General features: G+C 31.3%; 3 protein-coding genes across 3 annotated transcripts; 1 reads left to right on the top strand and 2 right to left on the bottom strand.

Moving 5' to 3' along the window:
* Nucleotides 1–2723: 2723 nt before the first annotated feature.
* Nucleotides 2724–4543, bottom strand: LOC108325477 (uncharacterized). The gene is made up of 4 exons (XM_017558557.2): nt 4178–4543; nt 3780–3991; nt 3269–3527; nt 2724–3186 (listed from the first exon to the last, which is right to left on the bottom strand). The coding sequence occupies exons 1-4, from the start codon at nt 4436–4438 to the stop codon at nt 2896–2898; spliced, it is 1023 nt and encodes a 340-aa protein (XP_017414046.1). The 5' UTR covers nt 4439–4543; the 3' UTR covers nt 2724–2895.
* Nucleotides 4544–5420: 877 nt separating this feature from the next.
* Nucleotides 5421–17484, bottom strand: LOC108326547 (probable sodium/metabolite cotransporter BASS4, chloroplastic). Its single transcript, XM_017560110.2, has 14 exons — nt 17154–17484; nt 16695–16782; nt 16455–16562; nt 16296–16363; nt 15515–15593; nt 12423–12481; nt 12236–12304; nt 10754–10867; nt 10433–10454; nt 7956–8023; nt 6778–6863; nt 6045–6174; nt 5803–5904; nt 5421–5728 (listed from the first exon to the last, which is right to left on the bottom strand). The coding sequence occupies exons 1-14, from the start codon at nt 17364–17366 to the stop codon at nt 5657–5659; spliced, it is 1278 nt and encodes a 425-aa protein (XP_017415599.1). The 5' UTR covers nt 17367–17484; the 3' UTR covers nt 5421–5656.
* A 4154-nt stretch (nt 17485–21638) lies between these two features.
* On the top strand, nt 21639–24187 carry LOC108324213 (bZIP transcription factor 50). Its single transcript, XM_017557077.2, has 3 exons — nt 21639–22086; nt 22524–22747; nt 23707–24187. The coding sequence occupies exons 1-3, from the start codon at nt 21701–21703 to the stop codon at nt 23946–23948; spliced, it is 852 nt and encodes a 283-aa protein (XP_017412566.1). The 5' UTR covers nt 21639–21700; the 3' UTR covers nt 23949–24187.
* Nucleotides 24188–27879: the final 3692 nt, after the last annotated feature.

The following is a 27879-nucleotide window of genomic DNA, read 5'->3' as shown; positions in this document are numbered from 1 at the left end:
ACACAAAAGGTTAGTCTTTTATCCTGTCCTAAGAACTCCAAATTGTTTTCAGACAAGAAATTCTTGCTACTCTCATTACCTAATCCATTCTCTTCCATGTGAGTTTGAATGATTAATAGAGTGTCAACATTTTGTATCTCTACTTCAATGAATAGCCCCAAAGAAACACATGTTTATTCCACCTTGGAATTAGTGCACATTAACCTCAAACAGATAAAAGACACAAGCACTTACATTATTAACTTATAGCATCATTAAAATTGTATCATAAACTTAAGGATTTTCATAAAAAAATCATAACCAAAATATAACTTGCATTCTCACTCAACGAGAAGACACATTCGCTTAGCGAGCAATCTTAGCATAACCTTTCGCTCAATGACTGGATGTATTGCCTAGTGACTCTAGCACTGGAACAAAATTCACATTTAATCACCCAACAAACCTTGTATGGCCCCAATGAGAGCACCTTTAGAGCTCCTAGTATTTCATTTAAATATTTTGCTTAGTTGCGGTAAATGATGCCCAACGACCAGCAAGTCTTTGAGCTTCTCACTCTAGCGTCGTCCAACAATTCTCATCCTCACCCACCTAGTCTGCATAATGCAAAAAATGAAAAAAAAATGTAATATGACAATTTCATCTATACAATAACGAATTTCCATATTTGATACAAGTCATAAACACACCAAATTGATGTTCAACAACTCAATCCAACTCCAAATTGTGAAATTATACTAATTACATCCTCAATCCATATTCAACCATGCATGTTATAGACATCTCATAACTTTTAAATCATTTATGAACATACAATTGAGTTAAAACACTAAATTCAATCATCTACAAGCTATCGAGCATGTCGATTGAATCATAACAGTACCAATTCATATTATAAACAAAAATATGTTGAAAACAAGTGTATAAGATCAAAAATTAGCTCCCCTTACCTAGTAAAACAGTTCTAACCGCTTTAGATACTACAACGTTGTCAACTCCGCATAATGCTCTATATACACATAGATGCATCACAAGGATAATCATACCACATCATTATGATCATTGATCATCAAAGACTCATATAGAAGACTTTGTAGTTACGTCCAAACAAGAAAAACTCACATGCAAAGAAAAGAACAACCTGATAAGGAAAAGAGTAGAAAATCTATTCACTCAAATTAAGAAACTAATCGCTTAGATGGATAGAGTTTGTCAAGAGGATCACTCTAATGATCTAATTAGATATTCAAGAAGGGTGGTTTATATAAACATGTTGAGTTTTTAAATAATAAAGATCAATTTATAACAAAATTATTTATACTAAAATTTTTTAATATTAAAAGAATTTAGTCTCATTGTTATAAAATCACTATGAATCCTAAAATATCATCTTTAGGTCTTTGCATAAAATATAATACAAAATTGATAATAAATATAGAATTTAAAATATATATACAACAACTATTGGAAAACAAAAAAAAATATAATGAAAAAATAAATTAACTACAAAGAAAAGATTATAAGAGTTTTAATTAATTATAAATTATAAATTAAAATTTGAAGTACACTTAAAATATATTTTACCAATAAAAATATTAAGTTTTTTTTATAAAATGTATGAATACTTAATTGACATATATCACATTATCAATAAGATATTATCAATATTTGGTTAAGATCTTAATGTTTGATTATACGTTAGTGAATATTTAGGTTAATATTTTCATCAAGCAAATTATAAGTAAAGAAAAGTTAAGGTTTTATAAGGATGGATGAACATTGTCATCGGGTATATAAGAATATTTGATATATAACATGAATGAAAGTGATATTTTTCTAAGAAGATTGCATGGTATGCAATAAACAATAAATAACAAGAAGAAGATATAAGAGAATCAGGTTAATGAAATAATTTTGCTATTACAGCTTCGAAAGGAATTCAATAATCTCAAAAGGAAGAATATTGAACAGATGAAACTTCAACACCGAGATAGTTGTGAAAAATTTAAGTGTAAGTTTAAGTTTCATATTGAGTAAAAATGAGAAAGTGGAGTACCATATAAGGATAAAAACTCATAAACTCATTGTCTTAAAAAATGATGTCAATTTCTTGTATACTTAGACTCATATACCTAAAACTCATAAGTTGAAACCATTTGTTGACATCCTATGCCAAAAACATATACCATACTTATAGATGAGTTACTTTGTGCAACTAAAGGAATTAAAAGACTTCCTTAATCAAGTTAAACTTTTGATAAGGAAAGATTTTGATAAAGATAGAATCAATAAAGGAAAGATTTTGATAAAGATAGAATCAATAAGAAGCAAACCATGGAGAAGACTAAAGAGCCATTGAACACTTTTGCAATTGAAAGGGATGTTTGTTTGAGCTAAGAAAAATACTTTTGGATCTTTCTTGGCTAGATCGTCGTTGTGTTTAATCATTAATACATATCATCTTTCATTATTTCTTTTATTGTTGTGTTTAATCTTTTCCAGATGATTTCATTCCTTCTTTATAATTCTTGTAATGTGAGTGTGCTTGATCAGGATGACCAAGTTGTTATTATAGAATTTCATAAGGTGCAAAGCTAAGAACTTGTAGGGTGTAAGATCTTAGTTTTTAGTGCTTTTTTCTTGTTTTTCTGGATGTAGCAAAGCTTGAAAGGTAATAGATTGATTTAGTAAATGCAAAAGGATAGTTAATAATTATATCCCGAACACCTTTTGTCAACAGATTCAAACAGTAATTTTAACTAAATTCCAAAAGACAGAAGTTTTCACATGTGAAAAACAAAAGTATCATCAAAAAAACATTTAGGAATATATAGTAATTTTCGAATGATTTTTTTTTTCTAATAACTTCCAAAAGAAAAAAGATTGAGTTAATTTTCAATGGAGCAATTGTGTTTTGATGATGGTGGCAGTGAGTTCATGGAGGTAAGGAAAGAGGTGTCCAGAACCATGGATTTCATGGTAGTGAATCCAAGGGATGTTTTGAGCAATGTAGCGTTGGAGGGGAACAGGGATGAGCTTATCGTCATCACCTTGCCATAGATGAACATGGCCTGTGTTATCTGGAAAAGGGTTATCAATATCAAGAGGATCAAAATCCCATCTCCCAAACCCAACTTTGGCGTCACGACAAATTGATTCAGCTTCACCTTGTTGCTGCACCTGTGACTGCATCATCATCATCATCAACCAATATGATTAAATATTGAGAAAGAAAAAAAAGATGATGAAGGGTGGATGGGAGAAGTACCAGATGTTGTCTGTTGATTTTGGGAAGGATTGATAAATCTTGATGGGAGAGAACAATAGGAGTGGGACTTACAGCACTTGATGAAGGAAACCATTTCTGAGTGAACCACCAGAAAGTTAGCCATGGAAAGTAGTGAGCAACTCGCACAGCCCATTGATCTCGTGTGGGTTGGTCGTAGAAGGACTTTGTGGTGATGTTGGAAGGAAGGTTATGCCACCAATAATTTACCACTGGTGTCAGCAGTGTTGCTCCAGCGAGTCTGTACTTACATTCACAACCATACCAAACACGTTCATGTGTGCACAAAACTTTCAAACAACAAACAAGAGTTCTAAGATGTTATAAATTGGTTATAACAAGAGTTTCCTTTTATTATGACATCTGATTGGTCAAAACTTTTTCAGCCAATGACAGAATCTATTGGTAAGAAAATTTTGAAAAATAGTTGGCAGTAGAAATTTAAAAGAGAATCTTAAAAGAAGATAAAAGAAAACAGGATGTACTTAGATACCTATGAGGAATGAACTTGAGGCAACCCCATACAGCTTGTCCTCCCATGGAAAATCCGACCACATAGAACTTATCTCCCAATTCTAACTTATCTGCAAGCTCTTCAACATCAAGTGCCAAGCTTTTAATCGTTCGATTTGGATGTGGGTCACTTTCTCCATACCCTGGTCTATCAAAAGACACAACACACACTCCAAGTTCCTCAAGAAGTCCCTAATAATCATTCATTATAACACACTATAATCAACCCAGATGAACACAACACAAATGTCATAATAAAAGGAAACTTTAACCCTTCTCCCATTATTCAAATGCAACCCTTTGGATTTCCAACAAAACCAAGATTGTACAAATCTAACTCTGATAGCAGATAATGAACATATATATATATATACATACATTGGGATGGTTTGTTGCAATAACAGCATCATGTCGAGAGGAACGAAAGCCATGTAAGAACACAATCTTGTTCTTGGCCAGTTCTCGAGGCACACCATGTTCCTTGTAGGCTAAGTGCCTTCCATCTCTGAGCTTAATCCTTGAAGCTGTGATGGGTGGCCCATTTGGTGAACCACATGTTCTTGGGGGCGGAGGCTGAATGGCCTGATATGCCAAGGCCACAAGAGTTACGAAGAACACTGCTGCAAATTTTATCAGCATTTTTCAGTGCAGCAAACCAGAAAGAAGGAGAGTTAAAGAGAGAGCTTTTACTGTTTATTTATGGTGACATTAATAAAGTGTTATATGATTCGGAATCATGTTTTCAATGTTTCTACCAGATAACATTCATTCTGTTTTCAATGTTGTTAGGTTATATCAGATAACGTGGCTGGATATTGATCACATGCTTATTAAAATACTAAAAAATAAAGAAATAATGCATAAGAGGGTCAGATTTGTTTAGATAATAAATAATTTCTCAAATTCTTTATGTATTAAACTTTATGCTTTTTTATGAATTACATTCATAATTTTTAGTTTATTAAAAATAAGTAAAAAGCTTACATAAATAATCTAAACTAATTAATGTTATTTTAATCTTTAAAAACATTAAATAAATAGAAACAAAATTAAAATGGATCTCACAGATAAAAGGGGAGGAAGGAAATTTTTAATTTTCTTGAAATTTAAAGTTGAAAGAAATTATGTTTGATTTATGTTTCGAAAAATAAAATTAATAAGAAACAATGTTTATTGGATGGATTTTGGTCAAAGGGTTTTGCGAAAACGTTCTATAATGAAGAGGTAAAAATCTAACTTCCTCAAATTAAAAGAAAAATTTTACAGAGGAAAAAAATACTGCTTTACACTTCCGTTGTACAATTATTGCAATTTTAATCATCTATAATTTTGTTGGAGTTTGTTAACTAAATTAACGAAACATAATTCAATTTTTCTATGCATCTCTCATGCACTAAGAAAGTTAATAAAAATATGGACATCACCTTAATACAAAAACAGTAGAATTAACTGCATAGACGACAAGGAAAACTAATTATGGTTAAAGAACCCTTAATAACAAGTGAATATGAAATGACTACAATTTACATTGTACAGAACTATTTATCTAAGGAATTAACAATGATAAAATATGTTTAATATAATTTAAGTATATATGGAATTAATTTCTTTATGCTAAATATACATATAGAATCTCTATTTATTACAGAAAAAATATAGATTCAGTTCAAAATACAAATAAAAATTAATAATAAATTAACTAGAAATAAAAATAATATTTCTAATAGAATATAAAAATCATACAGGGACACATTATATTTTGGAGAGTCGTACAATGGGAAATGAAACCAAACAAATTTGTAAACATCTTTTATCTCAATATTTCTGAAGGTGCAGCTTGATGACCATTTCCTCTAGTTAAGCCACCTTGACATTGTTGGAATTGTCTCGGGAACGCAAGAAGTTGACGATAAAAGAGTCAACAATAATCTACAATGATTTAAAGATCAGTACGAGGAAGGGATATCAGAAACTGGAAAAAAGAAATAAAAATATCAAGTGACCTGGTTGAGGTGTGCTGCAACACAAGGAAGAACAAGTAATCCAGATTCTCCAAATGCACCTTGAAGTGGCTCTATCACTGCTACCATCACTGGTAATGTTTTCTGAAAAGGAATGAAGACTTGTTTGGAGAGCAGAACAAAATGATAACTATTTGAATACTAACTTGTGAGAAAGTGCCTCCGAGTTGATACTCTTTGCATGGGAGATCTTAAAAAGTAAAAAGTGATGGAGTTATTATTACCTGGCTTGCGACAAGTACGAGTGCACTAGCATTTTCTTCCCGAGAAAAAATTGAGTTTCTACCACCAGAGATAACTGAGAGACTCCGGACAGCAATGGTATTGAAAACCAATAAAGACAGATGAAGAAGTCTGCAATGTATCATGAAGGACAGTTTTAGTTACCACAATGCCAAGAAAATGTTAATAGTGAATAATCCTATTAAATGCACAATGATGCTCATACGAAGAGAGTGCCAGGAAGTATCTCTATGTTGAACAAGACTTGAAATGAACAGAAGAAGACTATAATGCATAAGTAAATAAAGGTTGCCAATATATGATCTGTTCCCTAGGTACTAAATCAATGTTTTCTAAAAGGTAAAACCATGATACCGATAATATAATTTTCTAATGACAAATATGCTTTTTCCAATTCAATGGATCTGGTGCTATCCATGAGATACGGACTTAAAAACAGAATCAAGATATATGGGCAATCAAAACAAAGTGTTGTATGTGAATGCTAAAAGAACCTGTCACATAGGGATACAATACTAAATATCTACAACTTCTTGACATAGAAACTGTTTATTTTAACTTTGTATTTAGAATGAAATACCGAATAAATGTTAAATTTTGACTATATATTTATGTTACAAAACAAAAACTGGCAAATAGAAAACTACCGGTAACAGGTTCCAAATTATGTCTTGATAACACACAAATGTAAACTAACTCATGTGCCATACATACGTTCCCAGTCCAATAGCTATGAGAAAAACATCGGGCTTCAGCTTTAACAGCAGTGGCCTTGACCTACTCACCTGTATCCAAGGTACCTGCATGGCAATATTCTATTAGACTATGATTGGCTTGTAATACCTTGATGAATAAAAAACAAACCAAATGTAATATCTCATACAAGAGAAAAAAATTAATTCCAGAAAAAAAAAAAATCTCTAGGCAAAAGCTTCATACATGATTTGTTTGGTGGGATAAGTGCCCGTATATGTAAAGTATTCATATGAAAATAAAATGTAATGAACAAAGACAAACGTTTGTTATTTGGATGCAGAATTGGAAATATTTTAGTTTTGATCAAAGTTGTTCAGTTACAGGTATTATTACACTTCACAAACACAAACATAATGTAATTAATGATTAATCAGCACAATTATTTTTCTGGCCCTGAATGCACAAAATATGTCCCTTGACTTAATGGCTTCAATGGGAAGCAAAAGAACAGTTTTTCCCAGTAAACTATTCTTATTCACAGGGAGAAAAAACAAGGGGACAAGACCATGGTTGTCAAACTTGCGAGTTAACTCGTTCGACTTTACGTTCTTAGTCAAGGTTTTCGAGTTAACTCGGAACCAAACTCGTTTTTGGACTGAACTCGGTAGAATCATATATGGCTGACTTTGTGACAAGACTACCAGAAGGACTAGTCATTAATCAATAGTCCAGTGGTCATTAACTCGCCTAGTCTGGGTCATATTGAATATAATTAGAAAAGTGGAAAAATTATATTTTTTCCCATAAAAAGGAATGTTGATTGCTGACTACTGGTTTTCAAAGATGAAGAAGATGAAGGGAAGGAAGAATATATGCATCACAACAAATGTAAACATGTTATCAAAGGAGTGAAGAGAACTCAATTGATATGTGAAGCCATGACGACATTCTAAAGCTAACGTTAAAATTTAATGAGCTGATTCTAATACATAAGGTGCACCACTGTTCTGGTCCAACAATATAAACAATAAAAAGAAACAGCATAATGCATTTCATTCATTCTTATAACTTAATATTCTGAACATGTTCAAAAGACAAGACAAAACATATGCAATCTTTTCCATCAACTTGGTGCAAGGAAAACCACCTACTCAGAGAAAGGAAACAGGGAAACACCACAAAGGAATTGTTCTTACAAGGCTAAGGAAAAGCGCACTGATCAATGAGAAAAGCTTGCGGTTTTTGTCGACAAAGTCAGCCACACCTGTAAGGTATATATAAAAATAAAAAAATTCTTAATATATGATAATGTTATGGTGAAAAAAAAAATAAGGAGAAAGTATGCAAAGGGAGAATAACATATCCTTAAATGTGCAACAACTAAGGGCCTGCTTGTTTAAGAAAAAAAAATTATGATATGATTGCAACCAGGGATAAAACTAAGATAGAGCATATGAAAGTGATTATAAGAAGAAAAAAATATTATAAGATAGGGTTTTGACTTCAGAGAAAGGCACTAAAACAGCTTTTTTAATTTCTATTTTTTTAAAAGCTTAGTTATTATAAATTTCTGCAAATACGTCATTTAACTTATAAAAGAAAATTTTTATTATAAAAAGAAGCACAAATAAGCATGCCTACTAGAGTTCTCCTATGTTTCTTCTTATCCACTAAAGAAAAGACAGACAGACAACAAAGGCATACTTATAACACAAGAATCACAAAGACAACTTCTCTTAAAAGACAATATTTCTCATTTGCTCTTTGGGTTACTACAAGTCGCACTTTAGTGAAACATGAAACTAACTGACGCTAGTTAAAATTAAAACAAAGAAACTAAACCTGACCCACCAATTCTGCTTGACACAATTCATCAAATTAATAAACTCAACAAAGCTGCAATGTAGCTTATATCTGTCATATTCAAGCATTCCCTTAATCATTTTCTTTCATTATTCTTTCCCTCTTACACCTGGAAAAGGTTACACAGACAAGTAAACTGTACGTGCATATATGGAATGGTAAAGAAGTTATCATGGTAAATCATTATAACTTTGTCAGAAAGTCACTTTAATTGCAGCCATCCATAGCTTGCCTCAGTTGGAGAACATCAAAGTTGGTTCTCATAGCCTCGGAATGGGCCACCTACGAAGGGCTGATAACACTAATTCTTATCTTTATCTAAGCCTCATTTTCCTAGTAAAATCAACTCTTTTCTAACTTGAAACTTGCTTAATCCTCTCTTTTATCTTGCTTTTGTAAATAATTGTAGTTTAGGTTACACTTAGTAGATATCATCATTAATCCCTTTGTTTTGTAGGCTAATTTTGTGCTTTGGAAGAACCTCAATCAAGTCAAGACGCTGAAACCTAGGAAAAGCACAAAGAACATCAAAAGCAAGATCTCATGAAGTTCAGAATCACACCTGGGCACCCCATCTCTGGGCGCTGAGCGCCACTTATTTCGCAAATCTCGCGCCTAGGCGCCCCATCCAGGACACTGAGCGCCATTCAATTCGCAAAGTTGGAGCCTGGGCGCCCCTCTGTTTAGGCGTTGAGCGTCACTTTTGCTGATGTGGCATTTTTGACCTATTTAATGCTAAAACGCGAAGGGAGTATCATCTTTTGGCGGCTAACACAAAAATACTCTCTTGGAGCGCTTGGAGGCTAGCTTTGGTGTGTGGGAGCACTCCTTTCTTCTTCCTTGGGTCTCCACTTTCTTCCATTTCTTCCATTGTAAGCTTGAGCTCTCCATGACAATGGAGAGCTAACTTCATTCTTGTTGGGGTTAGATGTACCACCAAACTCTTATGTAATATGAAGATGTTTTGAATATATGTATTGCCTCTTTCATTGAATACTAGTAGTTTTGTCCTGCACCTAATGCTTGTTATGTTTTGGCCACTCATAGCTTGATATTTGGTTTGTTTGACATTGGAAAATATCTTATAAACCTAGACTTGGAATAAGCTACCTAAAGGAAATTGTGTCTAGGAATAGAACTTGGACCTTTAGTTGTCTTAAATCTTAATTCTTAATGCGGAGTTACTTATTAGGATTTTCAAGGGATTGAAGTCTATTAAGGAAATCTAGGCTCTTTTCACTAAGGGATTGGGTTTTGAGTAAACTAGTAGATTGACATTGGCATATTAATGAAGAGTATCTCCTGAAAATTCTTCTCACTCACTAATTTTTGAGGAAGATTCCATCGTCTTAATATTTAATTTAGGATAAGATTAGGCACATTTCTTTACTTTGTAAAACCTTTTAAGCACCAGGCTTTATCTAAAAGTTGTTGAAGAATTAGCCATTGCTACTACTTTGATTTTGTTTTTTGTTTGTTTTTTACTCTTTGTTTTGGCTTTACATTTTATGATAGTGGATTTCTGTAAGACAACATTTTGAAAATATTAAGTTGACCAGCCTTTGCTTGACATAAAGCAAAGTCAAATGTATGGAGATGATTACAAATGACATGCAAGTAAATAATCTAATAAAATATTCCCTATAACTATTAGATACCACTTTGCAACTATGACTTCCAAAGAAACTCTGCATTACAATTTCGTTCTCATTGCCAGTTATTATTTCATTTAATAATGACAATAGTTATTTTATCCATCAAAACATGTGACAAACAAGCTACATGAACAAGCATAAACAGATGGACAAACCTTTAAAAGATTCACGTAGAACCTGCCCATTCAAAGCAACAAAGAAGATTAAAATACTTTTAAGAAACTGATGTAACATAAGAATTTGGGCATTCAGCTCCAAAGACCAAATAGAAAACGCCAAAACAAATGTATTATACTGCCACTAAGGTGTACATAAAGAACTAAATTCAAATATATTTACTACACAGCCTTTTGAACATAAAGAACCCATAAGTAAGCCCACGCAGAGAAGATACATTTTTGGTGTCCAGAATTAGATCACCTTGGAATTATTCAAACAGCATCTATAGTATCAGGTATATGAAGGAACCCAATTACCTTTCCCAAGATAAGGGGGATTAATATGGTCAGAACAAGACTGTTAAATAACTGCTTGATAGGTAGAGTTACTCCAACTCCAGCAGCTACAAATTTTGTGATGGAAAGTGGAATCTAAAAGATAAAATATTATCATAAATATAACAAAAACTAGAATTAAATTAGATGGAGAAAATGTAGATGTAACAATAAAAATACTGAAATAATATGGACTTCATATGATGAAAAGCGACAAGAGATAAAATATTAATAATATTATTGTTGATGATGTGATGTATGAGGCTGATGCATAATGCTAAGTGTTATTGTTAGAAAAAATCAAGAAGAGAAAACGAAAAAAAAAAAAAAAAAACTCCATGTTGTTAATCTGCCTTTTGTCTATATATATTGACAAAAATCGGTAGAAGAAAGATAGACCCAGCCCATTAATACAAAAAATACCTAATAAGCACATGTATAAATATATATTTTCTACCACTTATGTTAAGTGCTAATTTCATACAACCAGTACAAGTCCCGTCCAATACTACTAGTATAATATGTGGGCCAAGGGTATAAGAATCCCAATATTCTAACAAAACTTTAAATGTGAGAAAATAGAGGATTAAGATAGAGGAGGGCTGGAGGATGGCCCCATTATCAAAATCAATGCTTCTCAATATGACATTTTGTTACTCTAGCTTAATATGCAATTTCCTTCAGTGTATTCAATTTGTTAAGATATCTTCACATCTCTCTATTCATATAATATCTTTACAAAATCTTGTAGGACCTTCAGAATATATTGTGTATAATGGAATGGCATGAAGGAAATACAACAAAATGTCATCAGGAATTTGCATATTAAAAATTGGTACTTAATCAAGTGATATATTAATAAAAAAGTAAATTAAAATAATTTCATTTTTCAGTTTTAATTCTTAAAAATCCAATTCTAAAAGAATTATTTTTATTCAATCTTATTAATAAGTCATGTGATTATGTTTTTATTAGATTTTTCAGTACAAAAATTTAAAATAATCTTTCTAATTTGAATCTGAAATGATAATGTATTTCTCTATTTTTTATGTTATTTAATGCTATTTTAAAACTTTTGTCAAAGTGTTCAGCAATTTCGAATGTTTACTATAATGGAGGGATTTGGTTGTAATGTATTAACCTAGAGGTTAAATCCAATCTTTAACAAATAAAAGGAGGGTCTATATCATGAGAAAGAATCCATAATAAGGATATTTTTCCCAGTTATATACAAAAATAGAGATTTTGGGTATAATTGTATGCAGCATATTCACAAAACAGGAGGGGTTTGTTCAGATTTTAGAAAGATGTTTTGCTTAAAAAATTCAAATAGACAGAGTTTAGGAGTTACCCATCCCTAAATTTCAATACAGCCATATAATTATTCTGAAATAAACTTAGAAAAAATGAAAAAACGAGATTAAATTGAGGATAATGTTAAATATGTAACTCTTCATGACTCACAATCATTATTCCTAACAAGTTGGATATTACAGTCATTGCAAGAGCAAGCGCAGAATTTCCCCCAGCAAGCTGCAGAAGCAAAGTGAGAAAACTCAAGCAAAATTCAACTTGTTTACGGGTAGTAGATAAAAAGTATAAGAAAAGAAGCCAAAAGGACAGCAAGAAAGGAGACAGAATATAACCATACCTGGGTAAGTGCGACACCACTTGATAATGTAGTTGGCATACAGCTAAATATAGCCAGCCCTGTAGAGACCCAGAAATTCATATCTCAAATTGAAAATATTGATGACTAAGAAAGCCAACCGTCAACAGCTAATACAGACATTACTGAGAATCAATTGTTGGAAATGTGCAATTTATGATACCAAAATGGAAGAGTGATGTACCTGCAAGTGTTGATCAGCAAATAGAAACAAGGTAGAGTTTCATATTCATTTTATAAAGCACAATCACAAAGTATTTGGAAAATAAAGAAACCAAAAGGCTAAAAAAAAAAATTAGACAAATGTTCAAAAAATTGATCATTTGGTAAGCAATGTGTCCATCCATCTTCCAATTAAACAAATGTTCAAAAAATTGATCATTTGATAAGCAATACATATAGTTTGTTTTGTATGACTTATTATATTGTCTAGATATATGTCAAGCTCAAAACAAGGCTTGGCGTTTGATGGTTTGTTGCATTCACCTTCTCTAATAGAGGTAGCTCCTTCAATATATCACCTTCCAGTGGTGCCTTTTCAATATATGGAACAGAAACATAACTTTAACAACTGGACAAAATTCAAGATATATCCAACTATGTTCCCAAGCATTTTCTTTATTTTTTCTGATTGTTGTACATAAGCCAGTTTCCCAAATTATAAGTATTTAAAAATCAAATTTTTTCTATCATTTGTAAAAAATCCATTTGCATATTCTTTACAAAAAACGTTTTTCATCTTCAACAAGGAAAACACTCAAAGAGCTCTCAGAATCACCAGCATGGCAACTTCAATGAAGTCGCAGCATATAGTTTCAGGTATTAGTCTCCATATAGTTTAATCTCAGTAGATGATTTATGGTATCTACGTAATAGAAGTTCTGGAATTACATACCACCTTCGCAAGTTGATAAGAAACTCACTAGAAAAACACCACAAGTTGTACTTAACCAAAAAACATAAGCAGTAAACAATACTTGTCGAAAAACTTTGGCGGTAAAATATACTACTCTCTACAAAAAATGCCAAAAGCAAACAATAACGCTACCAGGAAAAAAAACTCATCAAAAAAGGCTCACCAAAAATCTCATCGACAGTGAACAATAGTGATAGCAACAAATAGGATGAACTGTGATAGCAACACAAAACATCATATCTACAATGATGGTAGGAGAAAAAAAAACTAGAAAACATGTGGTTTCTATAGTGAAAGCACAAATTTGAGCTACTTTCTCATCAAACTCTTGATACTATGGAAAGAATTAGTGACAAAATAGGCCATGGAGGAAGGGACAGTGAGTATTGCAATAATTACATTGCTATTTATACTTGTTAACTCCTGACTTATCCCTGTAGTTTCCTAACTAATTGACTTCCGGGTTGGTTGGGTCTATTATGTTCTTATTCCTTCTATAGTACATTTTAGTAGGCCCCATGTTGCAAATAGTTGAAATTCTCACATTGACTAGATATTAGTCAAATACTAATATACAAGTGAAGTGTGAATCTCATCTTATAAGCTGATTTTGTGAAATTGAGGTGGGCTTAAACCTTCATTTCTATCATGTTATCAAAGCATATTATTTGAAAGTTTATCTTAGCAAAATTTGTTGGGACTATCATGTCTTCCTCTATTGGACTCCTATTAGACCACCCACAAATATCTATTCTACTGCTTGAGATCAATCTTTGACATGAGAGAGTGTGTTGGAGATCTAACACCAACTAGAGATAAAATCAAATTAAAATATATAAATGGGGTGTAGACCTCATCTCACAAGCCAATTTTGTGAGGTTGAGTTAGGCTTAAACTCTTCTTTTTAACACTAACAACACTTGTCCCCAGCAAAAGATCCACCATTTCCTTAGGCAAAGAATAGGGAGAGAATGAGGAAAGGCTTGTTGTAGAGTAGATGTTGCCTTCTAAATCATCTAATTCTCCCCACTTGATATCTAAACACATTTTGCTGGTTGAACTTGGAGCTCTATGTCATCTGCCAAGGCCAAGGTTAGAGGTCAAATAAATTGTGGTGTACTAACTACCTTCTTGAGGGGGACCCATGAAAACTGGGTGGATCTTGCTATCCCCCGCTAAATCCAGCTTATGGGTTATTTGACCTATATGGGGCATAAAAATGAGGAATGAGCTAATTGTTTGGTCTTTCGGCCAATGAGCACATCTTTTAGGGTTAAAATTTAAGAAAAACTTAATGTTTCACAACATAATACACACCTCTCCTATGCTTATTATATTATATTCTTATTCTATTCGAGGCTTTTAAAAGATCCTGCCTTAAGTCATCATTCATCTCATCACATTGTTGAGTCAACCTGATGACCTCTTCCACTATTGAAGGAATGATTGTCCCTTTCAACAATAAGGGTGGATTGCATCCATACAATGCCTTGAAAGGTGTCATTTAACTAGATGCATTATATCTAGTGTTGAACCAAAACTCTACCTACATAATACATCTGGCCAAGACTTTGGTTTCGTTATCACATACACTGTAAATAAGTCTATACTGACAGTCTAAGGGCATGCCTACATAAACTATAGTCTGACATAGGCCTAAGTTCTATATTTTATAGAAGTCCGCATTTTTGTTCTGACATAAGCCTATTAGTATATCAATATATTGTGCTGAAATTAGATAAAATAATAATAGAGCTAGTCATTGAACAAATGGTCAAAGAAGCACCCTTCAAGGAAAATAAACCACCTAAAATTTAATCATCAACTTAAAGCAGAGACAGGTTTCAATGAATCAATGCATATCACATAAAACACGATCTTTCCAATAATGCAGAATTATTTGAGTTACCAAACATTATATCTGCAAACATGAAGTAGTTCTTCAACATAGAAACTTGAGTTTCTTAAGTATCGAAAAGAAGTCTATAAGGTAACACAATGCAGTCAAAATTTAACTAGCAGTTATTCAAGGTTTGACAAAATCTCAGGTCAGCAAGATACAAATGTGGTTACCCTAGCTTAAACAATACAACTACTATAAAAGTATCTTGGAAATGGCTGAATTATACTTAAGGTAGAATAAAAATAAATGTTAAACCTGTAACAAATTCCTGGGGTTGGAGCTGAATTTGCAATATTATCCTGGAAAAGTATGGTGTAAGAAATAAAATAGACACCTGAAAGAAGAACCAAAACACATTACACATTGGAAAATACATAAAAAAATAACCTTAAAGATTTAGTTTTTAAAACATGCAGACATACTAGAACAAGTTGAGATCATTCATTTTTCATAGAGTTCAATGGTGTCAATTGATCAATGTAGTCAAACCCGTCTAACAATATGCTCAATTGATGCTATCGTACAAACAAAATGACATTTACTTTTTCAAGTTAAAACTTTTATCCTTGTCCACGAAAATAGAAAACTGAGCCATGTTACATTCTTTTTCCTTGCTAGGAAAAAGGACATAATGTTGAGTATAGTTTTCAACAGGTTCAAAAAATCTTGTCTCGTATAAACATACACACATATATAAACCACTTATAGGAGAAGTAGACAAAAGGAAAAATGAAATAAGTTTCTCCAATAAGATGATATTATCCCATGCATAAGTTAAAAATCAGATTTTGGAGAAGTTAATATAAGAGAAATTCTACAAATTAACTTACAAAATTTGCAATATTATATATTATATACAACTTCATAATAAATTTGCAGCATGATCAGTTATATTCCAATTAGGAAAAGTGAGCCCAGAAAAAGGCCCTCCAATCAAATATGGGATAAGATTTTAATCAAATATTGGATGACCGGTCGAAACAGGTTGTGGTGAACCAGCCTGTAAAATTCATTCATAAAAATGTTATGTTCATACAAGCCCAAAGAGTCCAACAGGCCATGCTTCTACAGCTGCACCAATTTCTTCACTACGCAACATCAATCCTATACGATAACCCATAAAAACACCTTGAGATAAGGGTATTGTAAAATAAAAATAACAAATAGATGCAAAAGACTATCCACGAAAACTAACCTGAGATCACAAAAATTCCAAATGGACCAACTTTTGACACATTAAATTTATCAGCAGCACAACCAAGACTAGGATATGTTAATCCTAATGTCACTGCACTAACCAGAGCTACACGTTGCCTCAAAAACACAACCAAATTTGTTATCCATTAGAACATAATCAAAATGAAGTAAACCATAAACAAAATCATCAAAAAAAAAACAACGAAACTTGAATGCACATGACAGAAAGGAGAGCCACCTAAAGGTAGAACGTTGCTCCTAGCAAATTTCAAAATTGGTTCCAGCCAACTCAATTCTTTCGTCCCTTTACTGCCATTGCCACCGATCTGAATTTACAAAATTAAATTAATTGAGAAAAACTCAACATTACAACACCACACCAACAACATTAAATTACACATGGTGAATGAAAATGTTGGCCTAAAGAATATTCAACTTAGGGTCACATTTAGTATACCAAAATCTTTTCCAAAGCGTCAGCCACCTCACTCATAGGCTACTCCACTCCACAAGAACAATTGGGTTCAACATAAACTTTATTCTAAAAACAAATTCTTTTTTCACTACATTGAGAAAAGAAAAGAAAATGAATTCGTATTTTTTTTCCCTAAACTTGGGAACTAATGCATGTTCAAATTAACAATTTTGTTCATGTATGATTTCTCAGCCGATAGCACAGGCGATGGAAAGAGAGAACCTGCTGCGATCGGTCACAGGCTCTGATGAGTGCGGGTTTAAAACGGCGAGAAACGGAGCGGAGAGTTAGGGGTTTAACGGCGTAGTGGTGGCGGTGAAAGGAGGAGGAAATGGTGGCGGGAAAGCGCGAGAGGGTGAGTGAGTGCGCCATTGGCTCCGTGGAGTGCAGTGACTGAACTCTAAACAGTAATTGGGAGGAAGCTGATGCGAACATTTTGCGGTGGATTTTGCCGAGAACGAGTGAACGAAGTAAATGAGTGAGTGAGAAAGTTGAGGAATGGTGGTGATGGAAACAACGTGCAGACTCTTGTTTTGTGGTCACTGGAAAGTGGACTTGTAGTTTCTCAAATTAATAAACTTTTCAAATATTCTTCGACTGTCGTTTATTATTTGTTTGTTTTTTAAAGGAATTATTGCAATATTAATCCAAGTTTTTTCTTTCAACAATTATTCATTAATTTTCAACTTTTATAATATACTAATCTAAAAAAATTCTTTCAAAGAGAATTTGCATGTTAGTGTACCGGTCTAATAAATTTTTTTATTTTATTATTATAATGATCTTTTCAATTTTATTTCACAAGTTCAAGCATAATTAATTTAGTTTTATTTTTTTAGAAAGGAAAATAATATAACTTTTTCGAAATGTCATTGTATAGTAACGGTAATAATGACAGAATATTAATAAAAGTAACAATAACATGTATGATAAATAATAAATAATACAACATCAAGTTACTGATTGACAAAATTAGCATGTAATACCAAAAATAGGTGTCACACATCATTATAGGAATAGTGTCATCGTTAATTTGATGAAAAGAATTATAATTAATGACTTTTAAAAAATAGAAATAAAAGGATTTAAAAAATAAGATTAAATGGAACAAATTATTGTAATAGTGAAAAAAAAACTATTAAATATCGCTCTATGTGTTTTTCTTTTTTTAATGAAAATTATTAAATTATAAAATAATTATAAAAATAAATAATTTATATGATTTTTTATTATCAAAATTTTTATTATAAATAATTATTTAAATTTTAAAATTTATTATTAAAAGAATAAAATAGTAAAATAATTATTTTAATTTATAAAATGATTAAATTAGATTAACCGTCATGAGTAAAACTGAAGATATAATTATTTTAATATTAAATGGTTTTATTATAAATTTGTATTAAAATATATCATTTTTCTAAAAATTATTTTTTTAAAGTTTTTTACTTTCTTTCTAGGAGTTCTAACTTATAAATCATTTATTTGACTATCAAGAGGTGTCTAGATGATCACGGCGACGAAGTCTACATTTTTGTCCATCAATTTTTATCATAGAGCAAGTAAATTTCAACTCATTTTTCCTCTCTGATATAGAGTTTTAAGGACTTTGTCCGCTTCCAATTTGGTGTTTCGTAGTTTCGTCTAAAGATTCCTTATGTTTCAAGCAATCGGCGGAAGGTTCTTTAAGTTAGGCTCTTTATTGTGAGGCAAAGGAAGCTAGACTTTGTTTTAGATGATGTTTGTGGTGTTAAATTAGTGTGTGTGTGTGTGTATATATATATATATATATGTGTGTGTGCGTATATATATATATATATATATGTGTGTGTGTGTATATATGTGTGTATGTATATATATATATATATAAATATATATATATAGTGATGAATTAAATGTAATTGTGATAATATTCTTGATGTTGAGATAATGATACTTGCTAGAATGATGTTTGTATACTTGGAATTGTGTGAGTTTGATGTTTGATATTGTTATGAATATGTGTGATGAAGTTGTGTTGTTGTTTGAAACCGAATTCAAAATGATTGTGATGAGAAATGGTAAAATTCTTTGGTTTCAGGCCTAAAATGAGGGTTTGTATGTGAGTTTGAGAATTTGGGACCAACGTGAGGAAGTTATTGTCTAGGTGTTGTCATAAAGTAAATTAGGACTTGTTAGGAATACTAGTTGGTTGGAAAACTGTTATGTAGCAAAGGGAGAGTTTATATTTGAAGTTTTCAAGTGTTTTGGTGTAAAAAAGGGATTTTGAGTAGTGAGATTTTGAAGTAGTGAGTATAAATTGTTTTAGAAGGTTTGAGGTCTGTCATTATACCTATTAGGACTTGTCTAGGTACTAAAATCAGTAAAATTTGTCATGGAAGTGATATTGGCTTCATAAGTTAAGTTTCTAGTCCATTTTAGAGGTTTTAGGTGTTGGAAATTGAAAGTAGGATAGCTCGAGTGAAACTGAGGTATTTGGGTATGTTATCTAGTGTATTAAGACTTGTCCTGATATTGAGTGTTGCAAGAGATAAAATTGAGATTAGGCACTTTTGAGTTGTTGAGTTGGTTTGGTACATATAATTTATATCCAAATGAGCAATGTAATACTTTACTTTCATTTATAAGCATGATTTCATATTAGTGTTAAAACTTCTAAATTGATCATTTGGATATGTTTAAGATGCACCAAAACCAGAAAAATTAGGTCGTTGCCAAAAACTAATAAGAATAATTGATTATCTTACTTGATAATCGACTATTCCAGTCAGAGGGTTGTATTTTATTCAAAGTTTTTGGCAATCGATTACTGTCGTACTAGTTTTTGGTGGTTTTCAGGGTTTTGGATATCAGTTTTGGACATTCTTTAGGTCATTTTGAAGGTTTTGGACCCTTCAAGGGCTGTTGGTGAAGGTTTCAGAGTTGTTTTCCTTGCCTAAGTGTGAGTATCAAGTTGCTATGAAGAAATTGTGTTATTGTGTGATTTCTAATGACTTGTATGTGTGTTTCTATTTCTTTAATGTATGACTAGTAGTCTCATGTATTGGTACACTATGTGAACGTTAAATGGTCTCAATGGTTTCAAAGGTATGGAAGAGAGTTCCAAGGAGGAACTTCTTAGTGGTGGTTTCAAGTATTGTAATTATGAATATGAGAATATCAGTCTTGAAGTTCATCTTGACATTCTAATGGTCATCCATTCTCAAGTAAAGAGGGGTGAGTCATGTTGTGAGAATAACAGGAGGTCCTAGCCCAGGAGCTTTACCTTGGCCTAAGACGAGTGATAACAGACTAACCTTGTGTGATAGCTTGGTTGAGCCAATTGTTTCACCACAACAAGTGCACGAACTGTCATAGCTTGATATTCATACTAATCCGGATAGTCAAGTCAAAGGGTTGTCATGCATAAAGTATTTGGTTGATTTGGTGTGAGATATATATCATTAAGTAAAATGTTTAATATGTTTTTTATGCATTATGAAAACATTTTGTATCACTAGCTTACCCTTGCTTTGATGTTTGTATGTGTGTGTTGTTTTTTCTTTTACAATGATCACTTTAACCGATGTGAGCTTAGGAAGGAGACATCTTTTTAGTTGATTCAACGGTTGATTGAGAGAGAAGCAACAAGATAGAGAGTTTTGTCTTCAAGGATAGAATCTTCTGCTCTAGTAGTCTCAGATTTCTTGTATGTTATTATGTATATACATTTTTATTTTAGTAGTTTTACACTATTAAAATGAAATGTTATGAAAATAACATTATTTAAATAGTAAAACTGAAAGAATATATATATATATATATATGGAGCCTTTTCAAAATATAGGTATAGATTCTAATTTCATCATTCTATTTTTGAGTTTAAATTTTCAAAATATGTTTCTTATATGGAATCAAAATTACATCTAAATAAAATATTACATTTTATAAACTTTTTTTTTATTTCAAGATGAAAATAGAATGTGGAAGTATTTGAATTAGTCATTGACCATAATAAGAGTGAAAAGATTAGCAATGGGTGATAAAATATTAATTTGTATAAACTATTTTTTAATTCAAAATGAAAATAGAATGAAGAAGTATCTGAATTCGTCATTAATAACGATAAAGATGAAAATATTAGTAATGAATAAGTGATCTTCTTCGTATGAATACCTTAAATTTTTTCCTTTGTTACATTTAAAATTTTAATATGTTTAATTTGATTCTTCATTAAATTAAAAATATTATTGATAATATCTACACAATTAGTCTTTCATAACATATATTTCATTAGGCCAACATTTATACTAATTATATCACTTTAATATATTTTACTGCCAAAATATAAACATGCTCCAAATAAATTCAAAATTTGAGTGTTACAAATTTATAAATGTTATAATAAAATAAATTAGGATTCTATATTTGATACTTTAAATTCTTTTTACACGTTTTGTTAAAAACCCATTTTAAATTTTACCGACTTTTTCATATCCTAAACTTTTTCATTTTAAAATCCAATATGAAGTTTCCCCCCACTTTCCTCAAATGACAAAGCCAAAAAAGCAACTGTAAAAAATAAAAAACAGAACATCTCTTGATGGTTCACATGAGCCACGTGGAAAAGGCATGCCACGATATGCGATTCTATTGGTCGAGTGACGGCACAATAAATCCACGCGGTTCCTGTTCTTGTCTTCCTTGGTCGCCAAGTTACAAATGCACACACAAAAGTTCCCCATAAATATTTTTTTTTTCTCTCATTGGGAATTCAATTCTTAATTTCCATGGATACTTCCGAAGAAACCCTACTCACCCAATTTGATTGGGATTCGTTCTTCGACCAGGTGCCTGAATTCGACGCCCATGATTTTTTGCAGGATGACACCGCTCCTGTTAGCGTCGCCGGCGACAATCCCTCCCCTAACGATCCCGTTTTGTCCCAAATCGAGAACATGCTAATGGGCCACCCCGAAAACGACGTCGTCTCCACCGAAACGCCGTTGTCCGAGTCGTCTGAGTCCGACTTCTACAGGCTTCTCGAGGAGATTCTAGTGGAGCCCGATGAGGGACCGGAAAGTGAGCGTTCCAAGGCAGAGTCTGAGGAAGGCTCCGAAAAAGACAGAACCGGTGATGCAGTTTCCGATGAACCCACTTCCAAAAAGTTAAAAAGGTAAAAAGAGACTTTTTTTTTTGGCGGACATTGTAAATTTTTTAGTCATTTGAAAAAGTCATGTATGGCAGTTTGTAATATAATGAAAGGGTGTGTTTGGATTGGATGAGTTTATACATAAGGAAAACATGAAATTAACTTTTTAGTAAGTTGAAATTAGCTTATGCTTGATGTAGTTGGTTACATGATTGGATTATGGTGGATGTTGCACTTTGCTATCTAATTTTGTATCGATGGAATATAATGAATGTCAAATTCGAAGGATTTATGAATTTTATGTGCGCGAAAGGAATTGTGTTTTGAGAAATTGGACGTTGATGGTTGTATCGTGATTGTTGGTTCATAATCAACTAGATTTCGCTGGAAACAAAAACTGATGGGGTGTTTTATGATGTTTGTTATGTTCTTGAAAGTTGTGTTCGACGTGTGTTTTTCAGGCAGTTGAGGAATAGAGATGCTGCTGTGAGATCGAGGGAGAGGAAGAAGGCTTATGTGAAAGACCTGGAGATGAAGAGTAGGTATTTAGAAGGGGAATGCAGAAGACTGGGGCATTTGCTTCAGTGCTGCTATGCTGAGAACAATGCTTTGCGGCTTTGCTTGCAATCGCGTGGTGCATATGGTGTTTCCGTGACCTCGCAGGAGTCTGCTGTGCTCTTGTTGGGTAAGGCTTGCTATGTCAAGTCAAATTACCATTCTTCTATTGCTATTGCTGTTTTGTTTTGGGCATTCATCTGGGTGACAATAGCAATTTTGCATGATTATTTTGCTTTCATGATATGGCCTTCCTCTCGTGATTTTCATAAATGAATTTTATGCTAACGGCTCGTGTTTTAGCTTCGTCGAAGCATTGGTAAGTTATATAACGATGTCTTGGATGACCAGAGTTTTTGTGAACATATATACAGTCCATGCTAACATTACATCAAATTTGCTGATTTGTGAATCTAAATCATCCAAGGATAAATAGGCCTGCCCTTTTTAAGCTGCAAACTATATTTTTTTCGTCAGTCTTGTAACTTTTATGTTGTCTTAATATTTTGAGAGGCGGATCCTTCGTATTTTCTTTAGGTGTTTTATTGGTACCAAGTAAGGTAGTGCTATGTTTAGTCCGTTTGTGTTTGAATTGAAAAGTCATTAGGGTTAGTTTAATCCTGTCATATAAATGTTAAAATATTTAATTATTCATGAGGTCTTTATAGTTAATTCCTTTAGTCTCGCGATATGTAAGTTTTAATTCCTTTCTTTAGCCCCTAAACATCATTCTAATTTCTTTTAATCCCTATGGCGAGAACTAAAACAGATTAAAAATTGTATATGTAGAGATATTACTAAAAATGAGATGAGAGACTGAAAAATCACTGAACGGTCTTTGGGCTTTTTCAAGCAAAAGTATCCCTCCTTTTTCTAAAACGTAAATGTTCTGCTTATGCCAAAATCAGAATAAATTTATAACATGGAAATTCTTACCACTCACCAAACAAGAAGATTCACTTTTATTCATGCTGCTAGACTGGAAGTGATTCTTTGATTTAATAAATTATGAAATGAATTATGAAATGACTGATGCAGATTATGTTAATGGATGTCATTTTAAAGGTTTTGTTCATGTTAATGTTGCAGAACCTCTGCTGTTGGGTTCCCTGCTGTGGGTCATGGGCATCATGTGCCATCTCAGTCTGCCCCTAATGCTGTGTCTCACAGCGGTTCTTCCAAGAGAAAACATCGTACAGAAGGGCGTAATAAAGGTAACCCAAAAAGGTCCAGAAAGTAATATCTCCAGGTGTTTCCAGATGCAATCATTTGTAAAGAGTAGAAGATGCCGAGCTTCAAGAACAAAGATGAAATTCATTTTTATGTTGTAATGTTCTATAAATTCTGAAACGGGGCTTCTAAGGCTTTCTATTACTTCTAAGGCTCCCTTGTTTCTTTCTTTCTTCTCTTTTTTGTTTTATTTGTATTCTACAGATAGGGTCGTGTGTAGAAAATATGTAAACCAAACTCGTCGGGGTTCTGTGATATAGTTTGTCAGATGCTGTGTTCATCACAGAACCATAACATGCTGCGTTCTAAAGTTTAACATGAAGGCTGTTTGTGGTTTTGGTAGTTTAGGACGCATTGAAACTTGTTTGCACCATTTTGATGTTGTTTTGGTCAATTGACCTGAATAGCTTGATTGTATGTTTTCGAGCACAGTAGTATCTACACAACGAGAATCTGAGTTTAACTAGGTAATCTTGAAGTGTGTGGAAATAATATTTCTCAGGTTTTGTGTTCAATTCAACCTTCTAGTAGATTCAGTAATGGGCGCATTTTTCCCTCAGTTCCCTCCTTTTGTGGTATTATATCACCCTTTCTAAAGTGGAAACTAAGGTCTTGGTTGGTCACTGGATTGGATAAACACAATGATCTCATATGAATCAGTGGAAAGTTTAAAATTACAGTTCCAATGACATTAATTGAGATATTGGATTTGAGTCTTACAACTAGAAGGTAAAAGATGAAATTAGGGTCTCTAAACGATTCAACATCAATTGAGATATTTGATTTGAGCATTAGTAAACTGAACCAACCTAAATTTATATATAATTTTAGATTACATTTTATTTGTTTTATGTTTAGTTTAATATGTATTTTTTTTAAAGTTAGTCTTTCTAAATTATTAAAACGATTAATTTTAGTCTTTCTATTAATTAAACTAACGGAATATATTAATAGAATTTGGTGAAATTATTACGTATACAAAAGAGTTGGTCTTTTATTTCTACGTGAACAATGCTATTTTTAAAAAAAAAAAATAAAGGAAAATAATTGTTGAAATCTTACACCATCGTAGGATGGGTTAAAAGGGAGCTTTTATTCCCTAATTAAAAAAATTAAGGTTAATGTTTTTAGTTGAACTTATTATGTATGTATTTTACTGTAAATGCAAATGAAAAATAAAATGTATTGGTAAACGATATGTTAAATTAAATCAAATTATGATGAAAATTATTCATACTAAAGTATCACAATTTGAAACTAGATAACAAACATTAAATAATAAATAAAAAAGTTAAAATAAAATGAATAATCGTGACTACGCAAATATTAAATTTATATATTTATCAGTTTTGATCTAATTTACAATTAATTTTATATAAAATTATCTTAAACAATATTTTAAAAAATTAAAATTAATATTAAAGTTTTTTTATCAAGCATTCAATTATGTACTGTATGTATTTATTATAAACATTCATTATGTTAATTATATGTATATATATATATTATATAAATCAATTATTCATCTTATCATTTTCATTAATATCTGTATCATAAATCCATCATATATTCCAAATTCTTTAATTAATAATTTCTAAGATACATAATCATTCACACAACTAAACATTTTGTTGACCTTATTTTTCATAATTGATAAAATCTTCTTCATTTGAGTAATATTACGACTTGAGTAAGATAACTCTAGAGAATATATTTTATTATATATCTCTTTCTTCTCAGATACTCATTTCATGATTTAGTATTCTCAGAGTACATAAGAGATACGCCTCTTGGATCTCTTCCAACAATTACAGTACATAAAACACATTTTATTAATAATTGGCTATGCCACTACTTGAGTGTCATAACATAGTTGCAATAGTTTAGAATCCAAGCATCACCCATTGAAATTTCACAAATGTGAGTCTACGTTCTATCTTGGATAATTATGTGAAACTAGAGCATTAAGATTGAAAATCCATTAATCCATTGCTTTAAAGTTTTGAGTAAAGAGTAGTGTCAATTCTTTATATAGTTAGATTTAGGTCTCATTACTATTGTATTTCTCGAATGAACCTCCTCCTTGATAGACTCAATATCACCATCATTATTCTTGTGGAATGACCACACAATAGTTGAACAATATTTCTTGTAAAGGAGAGAGTTGTCTTGGTCTCTTCTTACCCAAATTACAAACTTTTACTTGAATTATCTTTCATGTTACTTAATACAAATTTTTTCAAAACATTTTGACATAGTACACGTGTCATTTTCTCATTAGGTTTAAAGTGTGTTAACACAATAATAAATAAATAATGAACTAAGACGAAAATGATACAAATGTTGAGTCAAAATGTTTTGTAAAAAATTCTGTTTATATATTTATTTATATTTATAGAAAAGGAAAAGCAAAAGAAATATTAAATTGGTTTATCTGGTAAACTACAATTAACTTATACACAAATTAAAAATCTAAAAACATATATATTAATATGTTTTCAAATGAATTTATGTACAGTTTAATCATAAGTCCAATATTATTCTCATGTTTAATTTAAATAGAATTACTCTCTTTCACACACACTAAACATAATTTGTGAATTTCAAACATAATTTGGTGGAAAGAAAGGTAATTGATTTGGTTGGAAGCAGTGGTTAGTTATTGGACATTTTTAGGTCATCTACTTTCTCTCTCTGTTTCTTGGTACTGTTCTAAGGATTGGTACTTTGTACTACATTGTTTCATTTGGAATCCATTGCCAAGTACAACCCAGCTTTTGAAAGCAAAGAAAAGTACAATCCATTGGTGTTGGATACTGCAAACACATTTCTTGTACGGCATAATTCTGCTTTAAGGAATGAATTCAACTCAATAACAAACTTACACAAATGCTTTATTTTATGCTCCATCCACTACATCCAAAATAAAATATTCTTTTCCTTACGTTTAAATTTTAATTAATGCTTTTTTTCTTTGGAAATTTTAATATTTAATAGCCAATTTTAATATTTTAATTAGAACAAAATTTAATTACAAAAAAATTAAAATGTATTTAAATAAAAAAACAAATATAATTTTATATTAATCACACCACATCATACTTCTTTAATACCTAAAAAAAAAAGTAAAATGATAGGATAATATAACAATTATTTAGATAATAAAAAAATTAAATGACAGAAATGTAATTAAAAAATATAAAGTTTTGAGTATTTAATAGAAAAAAATTAATAGGACTCAATTAATAATACTTAAATTTCTAAGAGATTTAAAACTTAATTAAATCATCAATACAAATATAATCTTATAAGTATTTTGGGAAGTAGTTTTTTTTTAAAGAAAAAACAAAAACTCATTTTATGGTAAATTATTCATCATATATTTAAACGTTGATTTTGTATAAATTTGAACTTTACCGATATTGTTAAAAATAAAAATATTTTATAGAACAATATATATTTACATTTACAAGCAAATAATAAAAAAGTACGAAAAATAAAAGAAACTAATGATGGAAAAGAAAATGAAATTAAGCAATAAAATAAATTATTTGAGCAAATACATTGAAAAAGAGAGAGAGAGAGAGAGAGAAATTTACCGAAATGTAATGTAAATGATCGTAATAAGGTGGAATTGTAATAACTCGTGAATCCTCAAACGTTTCCAATAATTGTTTTCATAAGATTTAAATATAAGTGAAAGACTATAAATAATTTAACTAACTTAACTAATACTATTAAACACATCCCATAAGAATTTTTTTTCTCTTTAAAAGATTATTTATGATCACACATATAAATTATATAAATGTTAATTTTTGGATTGAAATTTAGCTACTAACATAATATAAAATAAAAAATTGTTGTCATATAAAAGAGGTGTTGTCATGTATTATATTTTTAAGCACTAGTTATGTCTGGTTGTCTGCTTCAATAACATGTTATATTTTTAAAATAAAAATTGAGTCAGATTCAACTCTTAGGAAAAGATGAAAAGAAAGTTTGTGAAAACAAGACTATTAAAGATGTGAG

This window comes from Vigna angularis, chromosome 3 (assembly GCF_016808095.1).
Source record: "Vigna angularis cultivar LongXiaoDou No.4 chromosome 3, ASM1680809v1, whole genome shotgun sequence".
NCBI lineage: Eukaryota > Viridiplantae > Streptophyta > Magnoliopsida > Fabales > Fabaceae > Vigna > Vigna angularis.
Note: the sequence above shows the minus strand (reverse complement) of the source record. Positions and strands in the feature narration are given on the sequence as shown.

Excerpts from the sequence above, each read along its gene's own strand:
- LOC108324213 (XM_017557077.2), top strand. The coding sequence starts at position 21,701 with ATGGATACTTCCGAAGAAACCCTACTCACCCAATTTGATTGGGATTCG. Across the intron at positions 22,087-22,523 it reads ACTTCCAAAAAGTTAAAAAG|GCAGTTGAGGAATAGAGATG; the intron begins GTAAAAAGAGAC and ends TGTGTTTTTCAG. Across the intron at positions 22,748-23,706 it reads GTCTGCTGTGCTCTTGTTGG|AACCTCTGCTGTTGGGTTCC; the intron begins GTAAGGCTTGCT and ends TTAATGTTGCAG.
- LOC108326547 (XM_017560110.2), bottom strand. The coding sequence starts at position 17,366 with ATGTTCGCATCAGCTTCCTCCCAATTACTGTTTAGAGTTCAGTCACTG. Across the intron at positions 12,482-15,514 it reads ACCCCAGGAATTTGTTACAG|GGCTGGCTATATTTAGCTGT; the intron begins GTTTAACATTTA and ends GGGTCTCTACAG. Across the intron at positions 10,868-12,235 it reads ACTTGTTAGGAATAATGATT|ATTCCACTTTCCATCACAAA; the intron begins GTGAGTCATGAA and ends TTTATCTTTTAG.
- LOC108325477 (XM_017558557.2), bottom strand. The coding sequence starts at position 4,438 with ATGCTGATAAAATTTGCAGCAGTGTTCTTCGTAACTCTTGTGGCCTTG. Across the intron at positions 3,528-3,779 it reads CTCAAGTTCATTCCTCATAG|ACTCGCTGGAGCAACACTGC; the intron begins GTATCTAAGTAC and ends ATGTAAGTACAG. Across the intron at positions 3,187-3,268 it reads AAATCAACAGACAACATCTG|TCACAGGTGCAGCAACAAGG; the intron begins GTACTTCTCCCA and ends ATGATGATGCAG.